Source organism: Rhinolophus ferrumequinum, chromosome 12, assembly GCF_004115265.2.
Source record: "Rhinolophus ferrumequinum isolate MPI-CBG mRhiFer1 chromosome 12, mRhiFer1_v1.p, whole genome shotgun sequence".
In the NCBI taxonomy this organism is placed as follows: domain Eukaryota; kingdom Metazoa; phylum Chordata; class Mammalia; order Chiroptera; family Rhinolophidae; genus Rhinolophus; species Rhinolophus ferrumequinum.
In genome coordinates this window covers 35,282,396-35,295,075 of record NC_046295.1, presented here as the reverse complement: position 1 = coordinate 35,295,075, position 12,680 = coordinate 35,282,396, and the positions used below count along the sequence as shown (strand labels likewise).

At 32.0% G+C, this 12,680-nt stretch overlaps 1 protein-coding gene across 3 annotated transcripts in view; it reads right to left on the bottom strand.

Annotated features, from left to right (window-relative positions):
• The window catches only part of LOC117032196 (COBW domain-containing protein 2), a 40,623-nt gene that overhangs the window by 22,195 nt on the left and 5,748 nt on the right, over positions 1 to 12,680 (bottom strand). For all 3 annotated transcript variants that reach the window (XM_033123516.1, XM_033123517.1, XM_033123518.1), the window contains exons 3-6: positions 12,522 to 12,618; positions 11,289 to 11,380; positions 4,336 to 4,395; positions 3,174 to 3,211 (exon numbers count right to left, since the gene is read on the bottom strand). In XM_033123516.1, coding sequence (XP_032979407.1) covers positions 3,174 to 3,211; positions 4,336 to 4,395; positions 11,289 to 11,380; positions 12,522 to 12,618 — 287 coding nt within the window. The remainder of the gene's footprint in view (positions 1 to 3,173; positions 3,212 to 4,335; positions 4,396 to 11,288; positions 11,381 to 12,521; positions 12,619 to 12,680) is intronic.

Genomic DNA, 12,680 nt, shown 5'->3' with positions numbered 1-12,680 from the left:
TTTTAACTACCTCTAAGCAATCAAGAAGTATCACATATAAAAAGATGTTAAAACTCCCCAAAATAAAAACCTGCCAACATGTACAACTCTATTAAGAATATGATATGTAATAATCATATAATTATAGAAAAGATAAATGCCCTGTTCTACGCACATATGAAGGCTATACAAACGTAAGGAAATAATAAATAATAAATGCACATTCACATTTATTTTCTCTGGATATCAGCCCAACATTTGCCTATGCAATTTCCTACCTCCCCAAGTCAAGCTTTGCAAAAAGACTAACCAATGTCGCTATTCAAAAGGACATTCTCTAATAATGCATTACACACCATTAAATCAGATGGCTTCCATTTATAAGGTTAAAAAATGAAAAATTTGACATTGCATTCTACCTGTACAGTCAAAGAAGAAAAATCTCTGCAAAATTTAAATATATAAATATCCTTTGGGGATGGATGTATATGTATATATATATACATCCATCCCCAAAGGATTCCTTATTCCTTATCTTTGCTTAGAGACTATGGCTTTTGCTTATATATCAAAACAGACACAAATAATTTTGGTTCTAATTTATTCAACATAGCCAAAAGCTTAAGATTCAACCATCTACCATTGTAGTATACCATAAGAAAGGAACCCTTTAAATAACACCATTGTAGACACAACTTCAATAAGGGCTACAGGGTACCCTTTTCCGCAGAAATAGAAACAAGCTGGGAAGAAGAGGGAGGGAGGCAAGGGAGGGTAGGGAGGGAAGGGAGGGTAGGGAGGGAAAGGAGGGCAGGGAGGGAGGGAGGGAGGGAGGGAGGGAGGGAGGGAGGGAGTGAGGGAGGAAGGAAGGAAGGAAGGAAGGAAGGAAGGAAACAAAAAAAACTGTTGTTGATCAAAGTGGAAATAAATCTGGTGTCAAAGATATCATATGACTTTAAAGAAAAAAAACAGCAGCAGTTATTTCTTTCCAATGAGTTGGTTATAAATCAAACACCATTTTGGCTTTTTAAAAAGGATTATTGCATAATGTCAGTCTATTTATTTTTCTGGTATTTTCCATGCTAAACTGTTTTCTGACTGAATTGTTTCAAAAGCTTGTGCAATATAAGAGAATAACCAAAAAAAAAAAAAAAACCTCTCACTTGACCTTTTCGCTGTAACTTCATTCATTGATTCTATTGCATTAAATGCTGTCACATTTGTAGAATTGAAAAGAACAATGTCAGTAGCCTGGGTGTCAAGTCCTGAGAACAGAGAGCTGTCATTTGAAGTTGTCCAATTCTTTGCCCATGATTAAAAAATGAATATTTCAGATCAATGGGTGACAATCCCATTAGAGTGATAGCCCATGATATCAATTACCACTTCAGTTTCAATTTGGCTGGCTGGCCACAGGGTACCATTTCTCAGCTTTTCTTGTGATGGGCTGGCTCTGTGAAGCATGACACCCTTAAATTGATGCCCATTATCCAAGTGTCATTACTTGTACTGCCTCAGAATTTTCTGAATCACAAGCAGCTACTGAGGTCAAGCTTTGCAACCAGAGGAATTGGACAAGTTGGCAAATTCTTTATATAAAGGAAAAGTTATTTATCTGGCATCTGACTTAGAAAATCTAAAGTTTCCATTATCTTGACAGTATGTCAGTTTTGTGTAGGTATATTGATTTAATAATTTAAGAGGTTTTATCAAGGTGGCAGGGGGTTAAATGTTTACTGTGTTTGCATTATTCAGAATGTTGCTTTGTTTTTTTTTTTGGCCTCTATCACACTGATAATAGATTCTATTTAACTCCTCTCCATACATATAAAATATACATATAAAATTATTCCTATGATAAATACACAGAGTTTGACTTTGGGCATGGCACTTTCAGCCTATCAAAAAAAACCAAAAAACAAAAAAAACAAAAAACAAATAAAATATCCTCACTGCTATCTATACCATAGGTATCCCAAATTTGGTAACAAATTTATATATGAGACGAATTCAAATATGCCTGTAATAGACAGGCATATTTGAAGAATTTGAAATTTTTTCTTCAATATTTGACGAATGAAGAATTTGTTGTTTTTTTTTGTTTTGTTTTGTTTTTGCTTCCTACATAAACATTTTGCTAGAAATGTTATGGTTTCAGAACAGTTGGAATTTTTGGAGCAAAACTGTAATATTTGGGATCGTTCTTTGATTCTTAAGACTACTAATTTAGGTATTTGGACTTGAAAATCTAAAAAGGAATTGTCTCCTGAACTTCTCAAACTAGAGTACTCTATCCCTCGGAAAACTGAAGAGCCAGAGAAAGGGTATTGGTGACCATTTGACAAGCCTGCCATATATTCCTAGAGCACTTTTGTTTATTACAGATTTGGAAGAAAAACAAACTTTTTCAAATTAATAAATTTAGCTATATTATGGGAGTAGAATACATAACAGACATGCATTTTTAAGCATTAAATGTAAACTACTGAAAAATAATTACTTTGGGCACTGTCCACATCCCCAGATTAGAACTGGGAAATGGAAGATAATTTCATTCTCTTCTGCATTTAGTAATATTTCACTTGGAAAGTTGAGAAACACTATTTATGCAACATGCTTTTAAAAATCTTACTAAGTGCATTTTATAAACTGAAGCCCATTTAAATGCATTTGCGGATCTCGGTAATTACAAAAACATTTAGAGCTAGATGCCTTTTAATGGAGAGTTTCCCCTCACTAAACCTATGTATAAATCCGGATTTCTTCAAAATAAGGTAAAACAATTTTTTTTTTAAAGCTCAATTATTTGCATTTGTGTCTGATAACAGTTTAACAAGAAAAATAAGCTCTCATGTGCTTTATCAAGCTCAATTTCCTCTAATAAACAGAAAAACTTATCCACAATGGGGTTGAATCCTAGTGAGGAGTATACATACCCAAACTTTGTCCTGAAATATTCTTATTACAAAATATTATACTTCCAACTTTTCTCGCATCAAGCCAGAGTAATACAAAATAAATAATTTTTAAAAACACAATTTAAAAATACAAATTTCATCTGAACATGTTATTTTTTAAGTTTTTGTTAAGACAAATTTCAAACAGACACAAATGTAGAGAAAATAATATAATCAATCCCCATATACCCAGCTCTTAACAAATAATTAGCAACTCACAGCAATCTTTCAACTTACTTTTAATCCATATTTTGAATCCACAACAGTTATGATACCTACAAAGGAATAAATCTTTTAATCAACTTTATACTTGAGAATGAAAATTACAACTAATCTATTTCAGTTCACAAATGTTAATAAAATGTTGTTTCTTTCTCTGCCAAGATGCAATTTACTTCGATTCCATTAAAAAGCAGATGCATTTTCAAATATGTACTGAGTACCTAGCACTATTTTAAGAAACGGAAGAGGATATAAAATAAAATTTTTAAATTAAATAAACAAATAAGAAAATAAGATTTCTCTAACCTTTAAAATGCTTACAATCCAAAAGATTATGAGATAAATTTAAATTTCATAATATAAAGTGGAATGGGATAAATTATACAAGACAGGTTATTTATAATTTATTTTCCCATAATCAAAATTGAGACTTTCATTAACATTTAAATTATTGCTTAACAAATCTGTCTTAGGATACTTATTCCTAATATCTCTCACCAATCTAACACAGAAACGTTTTATACAACACGTCCCTAAATTTCCAAATGATCAATTAGTTTGACAATCTCTGAATTTATATGCTAAATAATTTTTTCAAAGGATTAACAGCAGAACAAGTTTGATAATGTCTAAGAATGCAACCAGCCACATGCCACATATACATATTAGGGCCAAATGTTGGGACCAGTCCTCAATGATTCCTAAATTATTTTACCCCTTAACATATGAAAGACTTGGTTTTAAAAAATGTGCAGGGCTCAGGGAATGGAGGAGGGAATGGAGTGGGGGAAAGACTGATGACACACCACAGTACATAAATCAAACAAAAGAATAGGAAATCTACATATCAGGTTGGTGCAAAAGTAATTTCAGTTTTTGCAATTATTCTTAACCTTTTAAACTGCAATTACTTTTGCACCAATCTAATAGTATTTTAAAATGAAAACGTTAGCGGAAGCACTAAATTCAGAATTGGATTAAGATTTGACATCTAGTTTTACCATTGTCTGCGGCTTCACAATCTGTATGAACAAAGACTTACTTCACCATCAAACTAAATAAGTTTAAAAAGAGTCAAACAATTTTTAATTCAAGGAATTAAAATTATAATATGAACAAAAATGATCTTAACCATAATAACATTTTACTTGAAAACAAAATTCTGTATTTAACTTACCATCAAGATAAATATCAACCCCTAATTCAGCATCAACCCAAAACATAGAAGCTACAGCACCTGAAAACATATATAATATTCATCAAATAAAAATATTTCTTCAAACTGAGAAACACAATTCTATCCATGTTTTAACTTGCCCCAGCAGAATTAACAGGCAAACACATATACAAATTAAATATGGGTTTCCAACCTTCTTATGAGAATTAGAGTGACAGAATTTTTTACTATTTATACCCATTTCTTCCCTCCCCTTTATCTTAAAAAAAAAAAAAGACCAGCTTGTATCAAATACAAAGCTAACAACAAGCTTCTTTTATAAGAATGCCATAATAATTTACCAACAGATATTATCAAATAATTTGGGCAGTATGGTTATGTGTATATAAGACTCATTTTTATTTTCTCTTCTGAATAATCATAGATTCACAAATACTGAATTATCACTCTAAAAGAAAGCAAGAGAACACCAAAATCACTTGTCTAAAATCAAAAAAAAAATTTACTTGTAAGTTTTATAGAAAAAAAAGAACAAAACTTAAAATTATACACTCTATGGCATTACTAATAAATCCTTATATTATTTATAAAATCTGGGTCTGAGAAAAAATAATTTCTAAATAAGAAATTAAAACTTGATTTTGACAGAAACTGGTTAAAGTATCAAACCACACACCCTGATTAGTATGCCACAACACAAAAAAAAGAAAACTGACAGCAAAGAAAGTATTTGATTTTTCAAAGCATCACAAGTCCAGTTAGTGACAGGGCTGTCTAAAAGAATGAGTATTGGGGAAAAACAAGGATAACTGAACTCATTCCAATGTCTGAAACTGTCCACCTACCCTGACGAGATGTGGACCCCCAAGCATCACTCTGTGTCAACAACGAAATACCTGTCAGCTGTTTACAATGATTACTCATGCAAGATATAGCAAGGGCCACAAGATCTAATGGTTTCCTGATACCTATTGATTTTTTTCCCAAAAACTTAATAGTTTTCCAATTTGACTGAAATAGGATTTGTGAATAACAGGGGCTGAATCAATGCCTGTCCTTTCCACGGAAATTACTTTACCATGACAATTATTTAGCTTAGAACTGGAGAGTGTCAGTCTCCTAAACGGAAAACAACAGAATTGCCAATAAGAATTTTGTTCACTTACTTGGCTAACAGCATGATTTTAATTAATGAGGGAGAAAAAGTAAATCAACTGTGAGTATCATTACTCCAAATAATAAATCATTAAAAAGTATTAATTTTTTTCACTCAAAATTTCTAACATTGTACATAAATCATTTTCTTTAATTCACTGATTTCTATTCAGATAGCTCATAAGTACTCTACAGTTAACATATGCCTAGTATTAAGTTGAACTGTAAGAGTGTGTTAGAGCTTTGATTCTAAATCTGATATGTATCTTTGGTATAATACTTACAAGGAGGAACTATTTAAAATTTGGATGCAGGTGTTTAGCAGGAGGAGCAGAGATGAGAAAACGAAGTTAATCAGTGATTCTCAACCAAGGGTGACTTTTCTCCCCAGGGGAATATTTGGCAATATCTGGAGAGATTTTTTTGGTTATCTCAAGTAGAGGAATGCTAAAGGCATGTAGTGTGAAGAAGCCAGGGATGCTGTTAAACATCCTACAATGCACAGGACATCTTCCTATAACAGAATTATCCAACCCGAAATGTCATTTATGCCAAGGTTAAGAAATCCTGAATTAGATTACAGAATCTCCCTTTTCAAAACCATATTCATAAAACAAACAAAATAAAATTTAAAAAGCCAAATTTTATTTTCATGTTTAATGTTTTTGGTGCCCCGCCCCCCTTTTTTTGTTACAGGTGTACAAAGCAATATAATAGACATTTATACCCCTCACAAAGTGATAACCCCCCCCAATCTACTACCCCTCTAACATCATATATAGCTGTTACAACACCATTGACTATCCTCCCTATGCTATACGTCACATCCCATGACTGTATATATATATCTATATATCTATCTATATATATAGTTATACACACACACACGCACGCACGTGCATATATAATTATAGTTGACATTCAATATTATTCTACTTCAGCTTCAGATGTATAACATATTGGTCAGGCATCTATACAGTCTATGAAGTGATCCCCCTGATAAGTCCAGTGCCCATCTGGCACCCAATACAATCTTTACAACATTACTGATTATATTCTCCATACTGCATTTCATATCCCTGTGACTACATTATGACTACTAATTTGCACTTTCTAATCCCTTCGTCTTCTCCCCTATCCCCAATCCCCTCCCATCCAGCAACCATCTGTTTGTTCTCTGTATCTCTGAGTCTCTTTCTGTTTAGTTTGCTCATTTATTCTGTTCTTTAGATTCCACATATAAGTGAGATCATAGGGTATTTGTCTTTCTCAGTCTGACTTATTTCACTTGGCATAATATTCTCTAGGTCCATCCATGATGTTGCAAATGGTAAGAGATCATTCTTTTTTATGGCAGAGTAATACTCCATTGTATAAATGTACCACAGTTTCTTTATTCAATCATCAATCAATGGGCATTTTGGTTGTTTCCATATCTTGGCTATTGTGAATAGCGTAAAAAGCCAACCAAATATACACCAGCAGCAACCAAATATACAGTCTCCTGCCATAACTTGTGAAGACAGTCTAAATAAGAAACACAAGTTCTATGTGACTTATTATAATAGCTCCTAATTCTATCCACATCCCCAGTAAGAGGTTTACAAAATCCTAACACTTATCAAAAATAGCTTTCAAAACAGCAAGCAGAACTGAGGGAGGAATAAGAAATACAGAAAAAAAATCAACAAGAAAACTTCAAGGATAAAAGTTTCTAACCATCTCTATATTTGCAGGGGAGGAAGTCACTTTCTAAAGCTCAGAACAAAATGAAGTGAGTGTGGTCTAAAGCTCAAGATGTCCTCTCACAAGGTATGGGATGTATATACATGAGTAGTTGGAGCAAACCCAAGAGGTGGGAGAACTTGATATTATTTTAAGAGAGTCACATTGCCCAATGGGCCTAAGAGTCACATTGCCCAATGGGCGCTCTCAGTCATCTATTTCCCTTTGCTTCCTATCCCCTGCTCCCAGCAATACTCAGTTTTCAAACTGGGGCTCAGAAGAAAAACAAGGTTAGGTAAGACAGGTAGGGTATTAAAAAGAATTTGGCAATAGCACATCTAGGTTGATAGAAGTTCTCTGAGTCTCCTACATCAAGCACAAACATGCTAAAAAACTATGCACATGTATTACAGCTTAGAAGAAACAAAAAAGAAGGTAAAAGGCAGGAAGGGAAAAAAACTGAAGAAATGAATAGGGCACAAAAATAGCAAAGAAACCAGTTTTAAAAAAAAAAGTTAAAGAAATTTTCTTTAACTTTTTAAAGAAATTTAAAGAAATTAAATTTAAAGAAATTTAAATTTAAAGAAATTTAAAGAAAGCCAAGTTAAAGAAATTTTCAAGGGCTTCTTCATAATAAACAACTTAAAAACAACACAATCTTACTTAAAACTAATCTCTAAAGCAAGATTGAGAAGAATAACATGAAAAGGTAATTTGTAGTGATAAAGAAATAAATTTAGGGCCAATATATCATTACTTAACCAATTAGTTCATTTAAAACATCAAGGAACAGAACAGATGTTGGCGGAAACAGAATTGCTGACAAAAAGGAAGGTTTGAAATAATTACAGTAAATGATGCAGAAGCAAAGGAAGATAACAATTAGAAGATAATAGATACGGAGAACAAAAGAAAATGCAATAGATGGAAAATTGGTGTCATAAAGTAGAGGACCCAATAATTTGACAGAAAAATTCTTCATGGTAATAAATAAGAGAAATGTCCCTAAATGAAGAACTAAACCTGCAGATTAAAGGGTATATTGTAATCCAGGAAAACATGATTATGAATGATACCTAGATGTATCTTGGTTATATTACTTAACTTCAAAAATAAAGAAAAAACCATTCAGCATTTTAGATGAAAAAGCAAGTCGCTTTCAAAGAGGTGGAGGGAAAAATCAGACTTTTCTACAGTAACATTTATTGCCCCAATATAATAAAAAATGACCAAAAAATTCAAATGAAAGTGTTCCCTAAGGATATTACCTCCAGCCAAGTTGTTTTTCAAGAATGAAAAAAACAGGCAGACATTCTCAAACACTAAAGGTATCAACTGAAAAAATACTGCACTCACAAATCCTTCTTGTTGAAATAAAAAGAGAAAATACTGTACAAGTATATCCAGTCAATCAAAAAATACCAAGAGATCATGGAGCAATATTTGCAAAGTTCTGAGGGAAAGAAATTGTGATACAGAAACATACCTAGCCAAGTAATCTTTGAAGTATAAAAACAAGACAGGTATTCTCAAGCAATGAAGTATGCAAGAACTCAAGGGATACGGCAATTATAGCAAAGATTACCTGACCATACCATTCAGTCAATCAAGGGACTGATCAACTAAAGAATGGAGAAACCACAGTATTGGTAATGAGGCCTAAAACCATTTAAATACAGAACTAAACAAAGCAGGACAGAATGTAAATGTTAGAAACCTTGACAACATAGTACAGAATACAATGAACCAAAACCAGGAAGTGGGAGAAAGTGGGAGTGTTAATCCCCTTATCTTTGATGCCAGGGAGTCAACAAATAACACTTTCAAAATTCAAACGTGTAGTTTAAAAAGCAACCTGTCCAATTTATTTATGTTCTTTATTCTTTATTATCTTTTTTTAATAAACTCATCTCTTACAGTGAAGCATTTATCTGATATTCAGCAATTCCTTCACTTCTTTCAAATACTCTTCTTTTAAATTCAAGTAAAACTATATGAATAATTATTCAGAATAGCACAAAAAATGTGATTCTTATTTTTATAAAATCGTTTCTGTATATTTATATAGCTTTCAGAAGTGCAAAGAACAGGGCTTCCCAGACTTACACATGTCTAAGAATCACCTGGAGGGCGTAATAAAATGGGTTGCTGGGCCCCATCCTTAGAGATTCTGGTTCAGTACATTTGGGATGGGGCCCAAGAACCTTCATTTTTCACAAGCTCCAAGCTGAGGCCAAGGCTGCCATTCAACAAACCACAAGGAGTAGCACCAGCACAGAGAAATCCCTGGAATGAAATGCACCTACTTATCTTTGATGGCACTGAAATATAGGGTGTTGTTTTCAAACTTTCTTCTTCATATTTTCTTAGGTATTGTTTACATTTCTGTATAATAAATGTTTCATTTTTACCCAAACAATAAGTCATTATTCTAAAGAAAGTTAGAAGCAAGAAACATGAACCTGTTTATACCTACAATTTGTTCAAAAGCTTTTTCTGAGATCTTTAAGTTTTTTTTCCTCAGAAAAACAGAACTGTTTTATTAAACTCACCTATTCTCAAAAAGTTACAAGAGTTTTTCTCTATAAAGTGGTTACAACAAAAGAAACTGATAATTGCTATTTCAAAAAGAGGCATATATTTTCCCACCTTACCAAATTTAAATTAATTTAACACCAATGCAATAATTCAAGTCCTATCATCAGTCAGAGCTATCGGAAATGTATGAAAAAAATCCATGCCTACTGTAAGGACCAAAATAGTCCAAATCAACACTAATTTGAAAACATGAGGACAATGTTGTTTGTTATGTACCGTGTTTCCCCGAAAATAAGCCCTAGCTGGACAATCAGCTCTAATGCGTCTTTTGGAGCAAAAATTAATATAAGACCTGGCATTATATTTAATTACATTATATTACATTATATTAAATAAGTTATTTAATATAAGTTATTTATTATATTAAATAAGTTATTCCCAAACATTACTTTAAAATGGTTTTATGGCCTAATGCCAAAGACCCAGCTCCAAGAAGAAATAATGGTATATTTAATTACATTATATTATATTAAATATAATTCCAGGTCTTATATTAATTTTTGCTCCAAAAGATGCATTAGAGCTGATTGTCCTGGCTAGGGCTTATTTTCAGGGAAACACGGTTATACTTCTAAGTACCATAACCACTGATGATATCTGAACCTTCAGTATACTACAATATTTCTTTTAAACCATTATGACCCTTTTAATAAGTTATTCCCTAACATTACTTTAACATGGTTTTATGGCCTAATGCCAAAGACCCAGATTAAATAAGAAATAATGGTATGGGTCAGACTTACAAAACAAACACTAAGTGTTCTGCAAATAAGGAATAAATACGTTACCTAAAAGTTATTTGGGTAAGAAGGAAACAGAAATCCGTTGTTAAAAACAGGTCGACTTTGTGTAGTTTTCAAGAGGGAGGTTTAGATGTAATTACACTCAGAGGCAAAAATTTCAAGGATAATCATTATTACTTCTACACCAGGAAAAAGGCCCAGTAGGCTTGATTTAACTCTGTACCTTATCACAACATTTATAAAAAAATAAAAATTATTTTAAGTTCAGTAGCAGAAAAAAAAAAGCTAACAATTAATTAAAAAGGAATAAATTTGCTGGGATTAGATTCCAAAAGCCCTTAAATATCTCTAAATAACTCCCTAAGAAAACTGGATTAGAAAGTAATCAGAAATGAGGTCTCTGGAGAGTATAACCAATCAAAAATATACTTACAAGTAGAATGTCTCAATTTTTCCTAAATTTCCATATTTTAACAACTTTTGTTTCTACCAAAAACCTTAAATCAATCAAAACTTCAAATTCTATTATGTATCAAGTTAAAAGTACCAAGTACTTTTAATATCTTACATCTGCCAAAGAAACACGAGAACCCAGTATTTTTTCTCTTTTAAACCAAAAAAATATTTTTTTCTAGAGTAAAGCTTTAATACTCATTTTAGATATTCCCCTAGTACATTTATTGAAAAATGTTTAAGAACTATATTCTGGTTATTAATATTGTCATTTCTTACCAGGATCTGCTAACCCAGTGGTCTCTAACAGTATGTAATCAAATTTCCCCTTCTTCTGCATCAAATTCTCAATAGCTCTAAGGCCATTGTCCCTGGAGAATACCAAAACACAATATATAGTTGATTGCCTGAATACTTAAAATGATCATTACAAGCATTTAAAAATATATTCAGCAACCTGAGACAAAAATATCTTTAGGCATGTAAAAATTTAACTCACTCTCAAGCTTCTAACAAAATTTCTGTCCAATATTTACCAATAAGGGAAAAAACACATGCATATGTATTGATAGGTAAAAAGAAATGAGATTCATGATGAGTTAATATTTTATTAAAATTAAAAGCAGAGGAAATTTTAATATACCTGACTAAAGCAAGTCAGAATCTGTTATTTTCCTAGCTTTATGAAAGAAAAAAAAATCAACATCCAAAATAATGATAAAATTTATGAATTACAGTAGATTAGTAACAGCTAACAAGATACTACCATTAAACATTTTTAATTCTATTCTGCATTAGATTCAATTTCCCCTTTTTTCTTGTAATATCAAAAGTGCAAGAAAATAATTAATGGATTGCAGTTTGATTGTTCAAGAAAATGTTATGATTTTAGTCTTGTTAATATACTTGACTCAAAGTCAAAAACTAAGATAGTAAATGATGTAGAATAAATTTAATTCACTAGAATACACAAAATCCACAGTATAACAGGTCTTAACTTTCCTAATTCACTCAACCAATATTTGAATGACTACTACTCATATGTGTCAGATCCTTTTCTAAGGTCTGTGGTATATTAATGAATAAAACAGACATTGTCCTTGGAAACTATAACTGGTGGGACATAATGTGAGTATTTTCTCTTTTTTAATGGTCATTTATTTTTGTTCTTAAACGGTGAATTCTTAGAACTAAGACCAATGACTTATTAAACTCAGAACTGTTCTTTATACATGAAATGAGACTTTCATGCACCACAGAGATTATTAAATAAACCCTGACATCAAAAACAATAAAAAACTCAATGAAAGGGCCAAAGCATTAGAGCACATAGAAAAACAAATACGATAGCAAGAAATACTTTAAGAAAATACATCCTAATAAGTCTTATTTTCTACTTGAAAATACAATACTGTGTAAATTCAGGTAAATTACACACATAAAAAAATCAAAGCTGAAAATATAATCAGACATTTATAGTAAACTGAAGTACACAGTAAAAACATTCCTCACTTTACTGAACAGCAGAGGCAACCGTTTCTAAGTTCCAGCCATTCTTCATAGAGCTCTCCACCTTGGCTCACAGCTAAGGATTTTTCCACTGCACTTCCTGGAATAAGTAACAAGAAGCACGCTTTAGATTATGTTCACTAGGCAACCAAAAAAAAATAC